The 14,989-nt window shown below is 40.1% G+C and overlaps 1 protein-coding gene across 1 annotated transcript in view; it reads right to left on the reverse strand.

Moving 5' to 3' along the window:
• The window catches only part of C7H2orf73 (chromosome 7 C2orf73 homolog), a 29,112-nt gene extending 22,407 nt beyond the window's left edge, over nt 1-6,705 (reverse strand). Inside the window, exons 1-2 of the mRNA XM_057743257.1 lie at nt 6,617-6,705; nt 2,763-2,973 (exon numbers count right to left, since the gene is read on the reverse strand). Of these exons, the coding sequence (XP_057599240.1) occupies nt 2,763-2,973; nt 6,617-6,642 (237 nt within the window). The 5' untranslated portion in view covers nt 6,643-6,705. The remainder of the gene's footprint in view (nt 1-2,762; nt 2,974-6,616) is intronic.
• Between the last annotated feature and the right edge of the window lie 8,284 nt (nt 6,706-14,989).

Raw genomic sequence — 14,989 nt, forward strand, 5'->3', positions numbered from 1 at the left:
TTGACTTTGGAACTTTACTGAGCACATAGGCAAGGGCTGGTGCTCCAAAAAATACATTTTGGAAAATACTGACCTAGTATGATTTTTTGAAATATCAATATTTACCAATATTTAAAAATACAAGACAACCAAATTAGTTTTCATTGGAAATAATTGAGCTAAGGCTCCTTTTTACTTTTTCTAGCACCACCAATTTAATGTCCCTATGTAGAATGGTATAATTGATTATTTCATGTAAATATCTTATAAATAAATAAAATCAACCAATCTGGTATTCTACAGATATTATCTTAGCAAAATACATAAGACAACAGATATATGTCGATGTAAATATTTAGGCAACTTTATTTTCTTTACTCTTATTTTAAAGCCAGTATTGCTATAAACCACTTAATTTTTTTAAACCAAGCTAACCTTTAAAAAGAAAACTGTCATCTTAAATAGAAGAACAAAGTTTACAAATACGTGAAATGAGTATTCTTTATTACTCCTTGGGTACTTGGAAATGAGTACATTTAAGGGTTTTTGGTTGTTGTTGTTGGAGGTGGTTTGATTTTGTTTAAACATGACCATTCCTTTGACTCCAAGCCCAAAGCACACTTAGCTCTGCGATGCATCTTTGATCGTTGTAACTCCTTGTTCATCCACTGTGAACCTCTCTTACCTACCCTCTTACTTCATTTCAGACTTACTTTCACCACCTGTTTAAGGTCTTTGACGCACGGAGCTTTTAGCACTAATAAACAAAGATTCTACTGCTGGTATCACCCAGTCTTGTTGATAGCTGCTCCTATTTATTTTTTTGTACTGTTGATAGCAGCAGTACATTTATTTTTTTCAAGACACCTACAAAGTAGGAACAAGAGAAAATTAGATAAATTTAAATTTTTTTTTATGTTTCATATTTCTCTTCTCAAACCAGCTTCTTTTTCCTATTGTCTCCAAGGTAAGGATGGATTCAGTTAACAGTTTGGTTTAAACTCAGCCTTGAACTAGAGCTCCAGAGAATCATTCATTAACTTTTGCAAGAATTATGAGGACTTCACTAACCTGGATTTCTGTACCACATTTATTTCACCCAGAGGCATGGTCTATCAATATCTTTTAAATCCCCAATAATTATTTGTTTATAAAACAAAACAGCCTTAAAACTGTCCTTGTAAGGGTTTACTACATGATATTAAAGTATATTTGACTACAGGAATTTGTCCCCCCAAAATCTCATATTCACACAGAGGGTCATGGTGTGCTGTTTTATGATCAGAACAGTTGATGTTATCAGTGTAAAGAGAGCTCACAAAAAGAAATCTCCATTTAAATGTTAAGTTAAATCACAACTACACCTAACCTTACATGCAAAAAGGGACTTTGCAGCTGCAGTTAAGGATCTTGATAAGGGGAGATTATCCCAGATTATCTTCTTCTAAGGACCCCAATATAATACCAAGGGTCCTGAGAAGAAGGAGGCAGGGAAGTCAGTGAGATTTGAAGATGTTATGTTGCTGGCTTTGAAGAAGGGGCCATGAGCCAAGGGATGCAGGCAACCTCTAGAAGGTGGAAAAGGCAAGGAAACGGATTCTTCATGAGAGCTTCCTGAAGGAATAAGCTCTGCCAATAGCCAATGAGGTTGATTTTGGACTTTTGAGCTTCAGAACTGTTGAGAATAAATTTGTGTTGCTTTAAGCCAATGTTTAAGTTTGTGGTAATTTGTAACAGCAGCATAGGAAACTAATACAATAAATTATACCTCAACAAACCTGACTCTAAAAAAAAAAAGAATGGCATATATTTAATATGATAGTGAATAAAAGTGTGATTTGGCTAAACCAGTGGTCCTGGGTCAGAAACACGACTATGACATTTGCTTACTGTATAATCTCAGGTATGTTAATTTGCTGTATTAGAACATGTTATCATCTAAAATATTTCTAATAATACCTGCGAGAAATTGTGCAGATTAAATGATATAACTCATATAAAACACTTTGCTGATTCCTAGCACTTCACACACTTTCAATAAATGGTAGCCATTATTTTATAGAAAGTATCTGAATTACTGAGTATAATGGGAAATTTTTATATTACAATATCTGTCACAAGGGCTTCCTAGGTGGCGCAGTGGTTGAGAATCCGCCTGCCAATGCAAGGGACACAGGTTCGATCCCTGCTCCAGGAAGATCCCACAGTCGGCGGAGCAACTAAGCCTGTGCGCCACAACTATTGAGCCTGCACTTTAGAGCCCGTGAGCCACAACTATTGAGCCCGTGTGCTTCAACTACTGAAGCCCACACGCCTAGAGCGTATGCTCTGCAACAAGAGAAGCCATGGCAATGAGGAGCCAGCGCACTGCAATGAAGAGTAGCCCCTACTCACCACAACTAAAAAGAAAACCCGTGCACAGCAAAAAAGACCCAACACTGCCAATAAAATAAATAAATAAGTAAATTTATATAAAAAAAAAATCTGTCACAAATACTACAGAAGAGATTTCTTCAATAACCCCTCCTCCCCCCAAGTACCACTGAATGACTATAATCTGACTCAACCTAGAAAAACAATTATTTGGATTCCTTCCCTACGTATATATTGTTTGTAAGCAAAAATTCTCTGTGAGAGTAGTTCCAGGTTACTGCTTTTAGCTATTGGATTATAAAAGTATTAGTCTGAGATACGTCACATCCTTTAAGTAGTCTGTGACAATTATCCTGCAAAACACTTCTGAATCTAAATCTATATTTGTATAAAATGAACATCAATCTGACCTGATTTTCTGGCTCTTTCTTGGGATCTATGTAGGGAACTGGTTCATTGCATGTTCTTACATTTGTGCTAATGAATTTAGCATAATATACACGTCCTCTCCCAACACATGGTTTTGAATGTTGAATACTTTTCCCAGGTTTTTTTTCATGTTTGGTTTCTTCTTTTTTTTCAGGTACATACAGTATACCAGCATCTTCTATTTTATGCTGTCTGAAAAACAGAATTAAACAGTATATCGTTTATTCCAAGGAGCATTTCAGGGTTGAGTCATAATCACATAAAATTAGATTTAAATATATTTCAAGTGTCAAGACAATTTAGGATTTATTAATAACTATTAGGGGCTGGTGCAATTAAAATTTGGGAGGGTATCCTCTCATTTGAAATTATATAGAAGATAGAGATTTGTGTTAATAGTGATTATTTATTACTATTACACCAATGTAGTGTACAGACATTTGCTTCGAATAAAGAAAGAGTAGTGATTTGATCATTCTTACAAATCATGTTTACAGTATTTATTCATGTGCCTAAGTTACATGCTAATCTTAACTCATCTTCTTTAAAAGTTAGTTACCTAGGAAATTTAGCTATCTGGACAAGGATAACTAATTTTAAAGGCTCACCTGGCAAACTTATAAAAGCTACCAAATGAGCACTATTATTTATCTTTTCAGGAAAAGACCACTGTGCAGACATCAGAACGGCTAATTCAATTTCATCATTTTTTGCTTCTAATAACTACCCTGGAACAAAAATTAAAATTATTGAATTTTTTAAATGTTAAAAAATTATTTTAAAAGGAATAGTTTATAATTTTTTTCTCCTTTTAAATAAGAAGTAAAAGGCATTATAAAAGGTGCTATTTTAAAATGTCACTTACTGGAAAAGTAAAGGTAAGGACAAAATACTTGAAGTTAGATATCTTTATATAGAAATTTTAAAAATTCAAAGCCCTGACCCATGGAAGGTGAGTGAATAAGATTCAAAATTTATAGAGAAAGTGAGTAGTGCTGTTTAGCCTTGTCCATGGCCCTACCCTACTTCAAACCAAAGCCAGGCCCATCTCTTCTATCATGTCATTTTTTTCAATTAAAACCCTTCAGTGGCTTTCCATTGCATTTACGATAAAACCCTTCCTCCTCATCTCGGCTCCGAGGCCCTGTGTGACCCGGCTCCAGCTAAGCTCTTCAACCACTCAAGCCTCTCTCCCTGCCCTTCTCCAGCCAGCCTGCCTACTCTCAGTTCCTGGAACACACCAGTGTCCTCTCCCCTCAGGGCATGTGCTCGTCCCCAGCTCCCTCCCTGCACGGCTGGCTTATTACCATTTAGGTCTCAGCTGAAGTCATCTCCTCAGAAGCTTTTCCTAGATTTCCCCCTCTTCATTCCATGTAGTCTCTATTTTAGTACTTTGTTCGTTTCATAACACAAACCACGATTTATTATTTATGTACTTACTTTTTGTTTACTTGTTCTACTAAGCACTGCAAATAATCCTTTACAAGCCAATAAGTTCCATGAAGGTAACGACCCAATTTCATTCATCTTTATGTACCCAACATTCGGACAAGTGTCCTGTTTGTTGCAGGTAAACAGATTGGCATTATACTATTTACACACTCCTGGTGAATCTGATGGGCTAGTTTTTCACTCTGGCTTTGTGTTAGCTGTACACACCCAACCCTCACCCAACACACACACACAGCATTCAGTACCCTTGGATTCTAGTTCTCTGATCCCAACAAAAGTTGCTCTCTGCAAAAGATTTTGAAAAAATGATTACTGGTAAAGTGTAAATTACTTTGAAGGCTTTTTCTGTTGTCTTTCCAGAGATGAATTTATTTAAAGGCCTTAATTGATTTATCATTGTAGACTTCTGGCATCAGTTTTTTCCATCTGTTTCTCACAGTTGTAACCCAGTTGTGACACTTGTACTGGAATCATGTCCTTAAGGAAAGGACCTTAGCTATTTGTTCACATACTGATGCATTCATTTGATTAAGTATTTGTGGTGTGAGTGGCTATAGATTGACTCATAAATGTGAAATATAGGTTTCAATAGTAATCTCTTACTAGAAGGAAGGCATAGTTAAAAATACTAATGGGCAAAGGGAGTTCAACTCGAGGATGGATGATGCCTTAGAGAACTGGGACAGGGAGGGTGGGGGGGAGTCGAGGGAGGGAGGGAATACGGGGATATGTGTATAAAAACAGATGATTGAACTTGGTGTACACCCCCAAAATAATAAATAAATAAATAAAATGGAAAAAAAATACTAATGGGCTCTGAAATAAGTCAGACCTGAATTGGAATCCCAGCTCTGCCATTTACTGAGCCTTGGTTTCCAGTCCTTTGCATGATAAGGACAATAATACCTGTTCTGAAACATATGAGAATACCATTAAATAATTCATTCTTTCAATAAATATTTATTGAGGCGTGTGTCCAGTGCTGTTTGAGGCACTAAGGATAAAGAAGTAACAAAAGAAACAGAGCTTCTAGTGGGGGAAGGCAGTTTAGAAATAAAAAGTAAAATATATAGTCTGTTAGATGGTGTTGAGTACTAAGGACAAAATTAAAGCAGGGAATGGGGGAAAGAAGTGTATGTACATGGGAGGTAAGTGGCATTTTTAGATAAGGTGGAGGCTGCATGATGAAGGTGGCAACTGAAAAAAGACAGGAAAGAGGGCAGAGAGCTAAGTGGATATTTGAGGAAGCATATTCCAGCAGAGGGAACTGTAATTGCCAAAGCTTTGCAGCAGAAGCACCTACCTTAGGCCAGTGCTTCTCCAAACGTAGTTCCTGGAGTAGCAGCGCTAACATCAGTTGTCAGCTTGTCAGAAATACAAATTCACGGGTCCCCTTCACAACCTACTAAATCATAATCCCTGGGACAGTTTTCTCAGGAAACTTTTAACCAGCTCTCTAGGTGATTCTTATATGTGTTAAAATTTGAGAATCACTGTTTTAGTGATGAAAATACAGGTTTGGAAGCACATACTCCTGGATCCACATCATTACAAGCTGTAACAAGCTGCTTGATTTAATAGTTCTCAGATTTTAGGGTATATCAGAATCACCTGGAGGCCTTGTTAAACCCAATCATGGTGCCCTTCTTCTAGAATTTCTGATTTGGTATGTCTGTGGAGGGAAGCCCCCGGAATTTGCATTTCAAATAAGCGCCCAGGTGATGCTGATGCTGATGCCGTTCTGGGACTGCAGATGGAGCAGGGAGACCTCAGTGCTGGAGTAGAGTGAGGCACGGAGCGGACAAGGCCGAGTGAGGCAAAGGGGCACGTTGTGTAGGCCACATTCACCACTGTCGGAGCCTTAGCTTTTCCTCTGCAACGGCCGAGGGAGAACAGTGATCTAACCTTATGTTAGAAAAAGACCACTCAGAAGACTGCGTTGCGGAGGCTGCAGAGGGGCGAGGGGGGCAGCGAAGACTACTGAGGTATCCAGGTAAGAGACGCTAGTCCTCGGGCCAGGGTGGGAATGATGGTGGAAGTGATGAATGCTCGTGGATTCTGGATGTATTTTAAAGGTAAAGCCTACAGAATTCGCTCATACATTAGATGTGGGGTGTGAGGAGCGGATGATTCAAGATGACGTCAAGAATTTTAGGCCAAGCAATGCATGTAAAGTGCCTGATACACAGTAGGTGCCCAGTAAACAGGACGTTTTAAAAAGTATTATTGCGCTCAATACTAGAAATGAGAGTTAGGAAGGCGACTGGCAGAGGAGAAGCCCTGATGGCCTGAAGTCTTACCCTTCGGATCTCACTTACCCCTCACCTAAAGAAGGAAAACACTTTTCGGAAGGGGAAATAGAAAACCAAATGCCAGCACTTACTGCTCCTTATCTTCCTTTCCCTCCATGGGCTCCTATGGCCTGACACGAGGCAATGAGGAGCCTCAAGGGAAGACCGGGGACTGAGCCCTGCCAGGAAAGGGGTGCGCGGAGAGCCGCGACTGTGACTTGTGCGTTGCTAAGCGACAGCAGACTGGGCGAGAGGCCTCGGAAAGCATCTTGGGGACGGGATCTGGAGTGCGCAGGCGCAATAACCTGGTCGGCTCCGCAGCCAGCAGGCGCGGCTGCTGGCGGGGCGGGGCTACCTGGCAGGGTCTCCTTGCGTCCTTGCCGGACCGGCCCCAGGCTCCACACCCTGAGTTTGAACTTGGTCTTCTCGTTTCGGACCGGGCGGGGAATTTATCAGGGCCCACTCTGTCCTTGACGATCAGCAAGGAGCGATTCCGGAGCCTCACCCTCGGCCCTTGGCTCTGGTGCCGGGGGCTGAGCTGCTCGCATCTCTGCATCGCGCGCCCCCCGGAGGCCAGCAGGACGCCCACCCGGCTTTGCCCACGTCTGCCGGAGCTGGCTCCAAAAGGGCGGGCAGGCAGGAGGGAAGGTTGTTTTCCCATGAACCATTAAATACTGTGCAAGTCATGATTTGCTGCTTCTGGGCTGCCTAGTCTTTGCACCAGAAAGCTTGGCTGTCTCTGTTCTCCACGATTTGTGACACATCCTCCTTCCCCAGCCTGACGGCAGGCATTGAAATAAAGCAAGGGAACACTCATCTCCTGCCAATGAGGCTCCCCGCGGTGTGCGCATCTGCTCCAGCCTGAGCGGGGTTCAGAGTCCGGTGGAGGGGCCTGGAGGCTAGGGCAGCAGGTTGGGGCTTGTACATGTAGCACTTACCCAAAAAGAGCAAGCTCCTGGGAAAAGCAGTAGATGACTTGTGTCCACCTTCTGGCCCTGGAATTTCTTACCTCATTTCACCATTGCTTCCCAATTTCCACCACCAGAGCCAAATATCTTTGGCATCTGTTATGGTAACTCATGCATTTCCCTGGATAATGGGAAAAGAAAGTTCCTTTTTGGATTGACTTCTGCTATATATCAGGCTATGCACGTGCATATATTTTATAACCTAGAGTCAGCCTTAGTATGTGTTTACATTTACCTGGAAAAATGTGGGAGAGCAGAGGTTGGTCCTAGGATTCATTGTACATAAGTGCACTTCAGTCCCATGAGGAAGAAGAGTATATGAATAGAAGTGTGATACCTAGTTACCTAGACATCTGAATGTGGACCTTGTTGGTAAAAAGACTGGAGTGTGTGTTAATATGTGGTTATGTGTAAGTGTTCTTGGGGAGGAAGGAGTGGATGGGTAAATAAATATGGGGAGAGTGGGTTGAAACCAAAAGCAGGGGAATTAACATTAATGAGCTCCTTCTTGGGAGCCAGGCATTTGCTCTGCACTGTGTTATATGCCTCATACTTAGCTGGTTTTATCCTAACTCTCACAAACTGTGATTGGGGGTAGTCAGTGTTTAAATCCTGATTCCACCACCGAGTAGCTAGTTCAGTTGGGCAAATGTTCTAACTTCTCTGAGCCTCAATTTCTTCACTCACAAAATGGGGAAAAAAATACCTAAGGTTGTGCAAGGTATAGATGATTTAACACAGGTGGAGTAGAGAAAGGATTGCCAAACATGTAGTAAGTCCTTGGTTATTATTAGCTATTATTTTTATTGAGCAATTTGATCTGCATATGCTACCAGATGTCTTAAGGCTCAGTCAACTCTCATCGTTCCTTCTAATTTCTATTCCAACGTTCACCAGTCTCTTCAAGGCTCCTAGAGCCCCTTCACCTTCAGGGACAATCCCAACTGTTGACAGAAAAAAATGAGAAATTTTCTCAGGTTTCTCCTTCTCAAAAAAACATATTCACCTGCATTCAAATAGGATGACAGTTGTTTGGTTCTATTTTGAGTCATATAGTAGTTGTCTAAAATAAAAATATGTCAGTCTCTTTCCAGCTGTTAAGCAGTGTATGTGTAGGTTTATTAAGGGATATAAGAAACACTTTTAAAAAAGAAATTTTGTCTACCACAAGGAAGTCACAATCTAGTTATGGATACAAGAAAAAATTGTGAACAGCAATGATACTTAATAGCATTATATAACTGATAGTCACAAGTTTTCAGTTTCAATACTGATAATAATACAGTATTATAAAAACGTGCCCATGATTCATTACTGGAACATCCTCTTCAGGGCACTGCAAAACAATATGGATTTTTATAATAACTATTGACTTTTTTAATGTAAAAAAAGCACTGGACTGCTATTTGTTGTTTCTACTACTAACTAGCTAACCTGATCTAGCAGAGACACAAACCTCTCTGCTATAGATTCTCACTTGTAAAGAGAGGTAGTCAGATTAGATCATCTTTATGATCCCTTCCAGCTGTCAAATACAGTGATTCTATTGGAAAATTTATGTCTGAAAATCAATGAACACACAGGTCTAAATAATACATGAAATTTTCTCATTTGCATTAGGAAATTTCAATACTTGTCAGCGAAGAAGAATTCAAAGTAGTGTACTAATATTGTGCAAGTTAAAAATACCAGTGCTATTTGAGCTAGAACACCATATGTGAGGAAACACAATAGGATGGAAATTGCTCATCCAAAATGTTATAGATGCAGAAAATTGTCAACACTTTTTTTCAAACCATAGGAAAATGCCAAAAATAATGAAGGTACAGTTGTATAACCTGATAGGAAAGCTGAGGCTCAGGAAGATCCAGTTTCTTCTCAGTTCTTTCTTCAGTAATGGGATACAGGTAAGGATTTCAAGAATATGGCAAAAAACCAAAGCTATCTCTAATTTTACTTATTTTTTTAAAGATAGGTTTTTTTGCCTCATATACATGTTTTAAGAATTAAGTGACAAAATGCATGCAGAGAACTTATCCTAGCACATAGTAAGCACTCATTAAAAGTTGGCTGTTAGTATTCTTCCTATTTGTATAATTAGTGGGATAGATAGTTCATCAAGTACATGCATGGCATAATCTTTATTTCATTGCTTTAGACTATAAGAATTGTATTGTCAAAATATATATTAATTTGATGGCAATGGGAATGAGAAATGTTAGTGTTAGGTTTGTTCATCTTTGAGGATGAATTACAGATATGAAAGGGACTCTGAATTTTCCTATGGTCTAAGTTCAAAGCTAATTGATTTATATCTCACTTTTAAGAGAGAGATTACAAAACAAGTATGAGGTGTTACATCTCTTAAAAAGTAAAAATCTCTAGTATAAACCATATAGATTACTCTGATCATTAAGTGACACTCATTAAGTGATCCTGGATGTATATATGCATGGGTATGTTCGTGTTCATATAGATGTATACATTAAAATCTTAAATTTTATGAGGGTTTTTTTTTTTTTTTTGAAATTTAAACAGTTACAGCCTGGGTTACTCCAAAATCATCGTTAGAAATCAGTAGTTAGGAAATCCACCTGATCGAAGGAAGAAGACTGTATTTTATTAATTTGGAGGGTTATAACCACCTCTGTAATTTCATGATTCAAGGTTCATTTTGAAGTAATCCAAAGGTGCTCACTTATATAGAAACTGTTTAACCAAAAGATGAATGAAAAGCTGGTCTTGGGTGGCTAAAACAGTAGAAAGCCATTTTGGTACTGTAGTGGTGGTTTAAGTGGTCATGTAGTAAAGACTTGTGAATAGCTATGGACATATAACTTGAAAAAGGAACAATGCAAAATGAAACATGGTTGGGGAGTTAGCATTATCAAAAAGTTGGGAATTACTAGTCTATACTCTCTAATTTTGATGGTTTTCTATGTCTTCTAGCTTCTTTTTTTAGGCTATTTCCCTTATTCTATTTGAAGACTTCCAGAGATGTAATCATCTTCCTTGCAGGTTGTTAGCACATCTTATCTAATTATTGAGCAGTGCAGAATACCCTGAGCACCTTGTATGTTCTGGCCTATTCTCATTGGACCGTGGATTTTAGTTTATTCATTTGAGAGTCTCAGCACCTAGAAAAGTACCTTGCAAACAATATGGCCTATGAACAAGATTGTGCCATAAAAATTCTTCTTTATATCCTACAAAATATACATTACTTTTCATTTTTAAGTGTTTTTTATGGAAACAGTCAATAATTGTCCAAAAAATTCCTTAGAGAAGCTCCACATTTTAAAAATAGTAATTAAAACTACCTTTACATTAAAAATATTTTTAAAGTATAGTTGATTTCCAATGTTTAAAACTACTTATTAAGCTATGCAACTTACATTCTTCAACTTCTGCCCATGAAAATCTACCTTTGATCCCTTTGATACAAATTGCTATTCTCTGTATTTTCCCTTGGGGAAAAGAACAAATATTTATTGAACTTCAGAGTTAGGAGACCTGAGTTTAAGTCTAGCTCTGTGATTAAAGCTCTGTGACTCTGGGCAAGTTATTTAAATTCTTTGAGCTTTAGATTTTTGAATGTCTCTTGTTAATCTTTAAAAAATAAATGAATAAGAAAAGATCCCAAGAGAGTAGGGATTAAAGAACTTCTCTTGTAGGGTTGTTATGTTAGATATGCATAAAGCACCTGGCACAAAGTGGATACTCAGTAGATATTATTTCCCAGCACTCTTCCCCAGCTTTACCCCTGTGGAAGGTCCCCCAGCGAGAAAGTGATAGAGCTAGGATGTGAGTTTAGAATCAGTCACTCTCTCTCTCTTTTTTTTTTAAGCTCTTTATTGGAATATAATTGCTTTACACTCTTTTTTTTTTTAAAGATTGGATTTTTTTTTTGGGGGGGGTACACCAGGTTCAATCATCTGTTTTTATATACATATCCCAGTATTCCCTCCCTTCCTTGACTCCCCCACCTCGAGTCCCCCCCACCCTCCCCGCCCCAGTCCTCTAAGGCATCTTCCATCCTCGAGTTGGACTCCCTTTGTTATACAACAACTTCCCACTGACTGTTTTACAGTTGGTAGTATATATATGTCTGTGCTACTCTCTCGCTTCGTCTCAGTTTCCCCTTCACCCCCCACCCCCTCCCATACCTCGAGTTCTCCAGTCCATTCTCTGTATCTGCATCCTTGTTCTTGTCACTGAGTTCATCAGTACCATTTTTAGATTCCGTATATGTGAGTTAGCATACAATATTTGTCCTTCTCTTTCTGACTTACTTCACTCTGTATGACAGATTGTAGTTCTATCCACCTCATTACATATAGCTCCATCTCATCCCTTTTTATAGCTGAGTAATATTCCATTGTATATATATGCCACATCTTCTGTATCCATTCATTTGTTGATGGGCATTTAGGTTGCTTCCATGTCCTGGCTATTGTAAATAGTGCTGCAATAAACATTATGGTACAAGTTTCTTTTGGGATTATGGTTTTCTTTGGGTATATGCCCAGTAGTGGGATTACTGGATCATATGGTTGCTTTACACTCTTGTACCAGCTTTTGAGGTACACCAAAGTGAATCAGCTATATTTATACATATATCCCCATATCCCCTCCCTCCCGCAACTCCCTCCCACACTCCTTGTCCCGGCCCTCTAAGGCACCACCCATCATTGAGTTGATCTCCCTTTAGTATACAGCAACTTCCCACTAGCTATCTATTTGACATTTGGTAGTGTACATATGTCTATGTTACTCTCTCACTTTGTCCTACCTTCCCCTTCTTCCCCTGCCCCTCAACCCCGTGTCCTCCAGTCCTTTCTCTGCATCTGCATCCTTATTCTTGCCCTGTCACTGGGTTCATCAGTACCCTTTTTTTTAAGATTCCATATATATGAGTTAGCATACAGTATTTGTTTTTCTCTTTCTGGCTTACTTCACTCTGTATGACAGATTCTAGGTCTATCCACCTCATTACATATAGCTCCATTTCATTCCTTTTTATAGCTGAGTAATATTCCATTGTATATATATGCCACATCTTCTTTATCTATTCATCTGTTGATGGGCATTTAGGTTGCTTCCATGTCCCAGACACTGTAAACAGTGCTGCAATGAACATTATGGCACATGTTTCTTTTTGGATTATGGTTTTCTCTGGGTATATGCCCAGTAGTGGGATTACTGGATCATATGGTAGTTCTATTTTTAGTTTTTTTTTTTAATTTATTTATTATTTTTTGGGGGTACACCAAGTTCAGTCATCTGTTTTTATACACATATCCCCGTATTCCCTCCCTCCCTTGACTCCCCCCCACCCTCCCTCGAGTCCCCCCCACCCTCCCCATCCCAGTCCTCTAAGGCATCTTCCATCCTCGAGTTGGACTCCCTTTGTTATACAGCAACTTACCACTGGCTAGCTATTTAACAGTTGGTACTATGTATATGTCTGTGCTACTCTCTCGCTTCGTCTCAGCTTCCCCTTCACCCCCACCCACCCCCAAGGAGCCTCCAAACTGTTTTCCATAGTGGCTGTACCAACTTAAATTCCCACCAACAATGCAGGAGAGTTCCCTTTTCTCCACACCCTCTCCAATATTTATTGTTTCTAGATTTTTTGATAATGGTCATTGTAACTGGTGTGAGGTGATATCTCATTGTGGCTTTGACTTGCATTTCTCTGATTGGTGATGTTGAGCATCTTTTCATGTGTTTGTTGGCCATCTGTATGTCTTCTTTGGAGAAATGTCTATTTAGGTCTTCTGCCCATTTGTAGATTGGGTTATTTGCTTTTTTGGTATTCAGCTGCATGAGCTGCTTGTATATTTTGGAGATTAATCCTTTGTCTGTTGTTTCGTTGGCAACTATTTTTTCCCATTCTGGGGGTTGCCTTCTCATCTTGTTTATGGATTCTTTTGCTGTGCAAAAGCTTTTAAGTTTCATGAGGTCCCATTTGTTTATTCTTGATTTTATTTCCATGATTCTAGGAGGTGGGTCAGAAAGGATCTTGCTTTGATGTATGTCATAGAGTGTTCTGCCTCTGTTTTCCTCTAGGAGTTTTAGAGTGTCTGGCCTTACATGTAGGTCTTTAATCCATTTTGAGTTTATTTTTGTGTATGGTGTTAGGAAATGTTCTAAATTCATTCCTTTACATGTTGCTGTCCAATGTTCCCAGCACCACTTATTGAAGAGACTGTCTTTTTTCCATTGTATATTCTTGCCTCTTTTGTCAAAGATAAGGTGCCCATATGTGTTTGGGCTTACCTCTGAGTTCTCTATTCTGTTCCATTGGTCTTCCTTTCTATTTTTGTGCCAGTACCACACTGTCTTGATCACTATGGCCTTGTAGTATAGTCTGAAGTCAGGAATCCTAATTCCACCAACTCCATCTTTCCTCCTCAAGATTGCTTTGGCTATTCGGGGTCTTTTGCATTTCCATACAAATCGTAAGATTTCTTGTTATAGTTCTGTGACTAAGATTGTAATTAATAAAATTAAAAAGACAAAAACAAAAACAAAAACTAGAACTGACCCCAGAATGGACCAGATCGATAGAATTAATAATAATATTTCTGTTTCCTTGGGGTCTCAGCTATAAGTGTCCTTCTACATGCCTTGGGTTTTTTGTATTACTCTGCAATCAGCAGCACTTCCTTTATTGTCTGTCTGTAAGCGCCAGTGTGTGGGGAGAGAGAGGGTACAATAGTGGCTCCTTCCCCTGGGGGTGTGTGAGCAGTGGCGCCCTGCCTGGGTTGCAGTGGCTCGGGTGGTTTGGGCGGTGCCTGTTGCAGAGGGACGCTGGTGGCTCAGGTGTAAATAGAATGTCTCCAGAGCTGTGTCACTCTGAGGGCTTTTGGCTCTCGGCTGCAGGCACTCTAGGCCAGCCCCGTCCGGGGGCCTTTGTTATCCCTGAGTGTGTTAGCCAGGCCCAGAGGGGTCCTTCCTTTGTCCATTGCGCAGGCGCCGAGGGGGGGGGGGGCAGGCTACACCTGTGGCTCCTCCCCCCTGCTTGTGAGTCAGCAGTATCAAGCCACTGCCACGGCCACCCAGCTTTCCACGGTAGGCACTCTCCACTGCAGATTTCTTCCCTCCTGTCCTCTCAGTCCGTCTCCCCACTGCCAACAATGTTTCTCACCCTGAATCAGTTCTCTGGTTCCCATGTTCCAGCTCCCAGACCCCCTGTTCAGCTGTGAACTGATGTCTCAGTCTGGACATGCTGAGCCGTGGTGCAGACCTTCTGTGTGTTTCTCACTCTTTCCCATCTGCCACACCTCAGCCGCTTCACCCTCTTTGAACAGTCCCAAATGCCTCCCTTCTGACCCAGGGAAATTCCCCATTGGAAAAGGTGTTTCCCCGTCAGATAAGGGATGTTTCCCCAAATTCGGCAATCTCCCCTCTGTTTCAGATCCCCCTACCCCAGGGTGTGGGACCCATCCCTTTCCTTTCTTCTCCTCTTTCTCCTTTTTTTCTCCCCCCCTC

The sequence above is a fragment of the Hippopotamus amphibius genome, chromosome 7 (assembly GCF_030028045.1).
Source record: "Hippopotamus amphibius kiboko isolate mHipAmp2 chromosome 7, mHipAmp2.hap2, whole genome shotgun sequence".
NCBI classification, from domain to species: Eukaryota; Metazoa; Chordata; class Mammalia; order Artiodactyla; family Hippopotamidae; genus Hippopotamus; species Hippopotamus amphibius.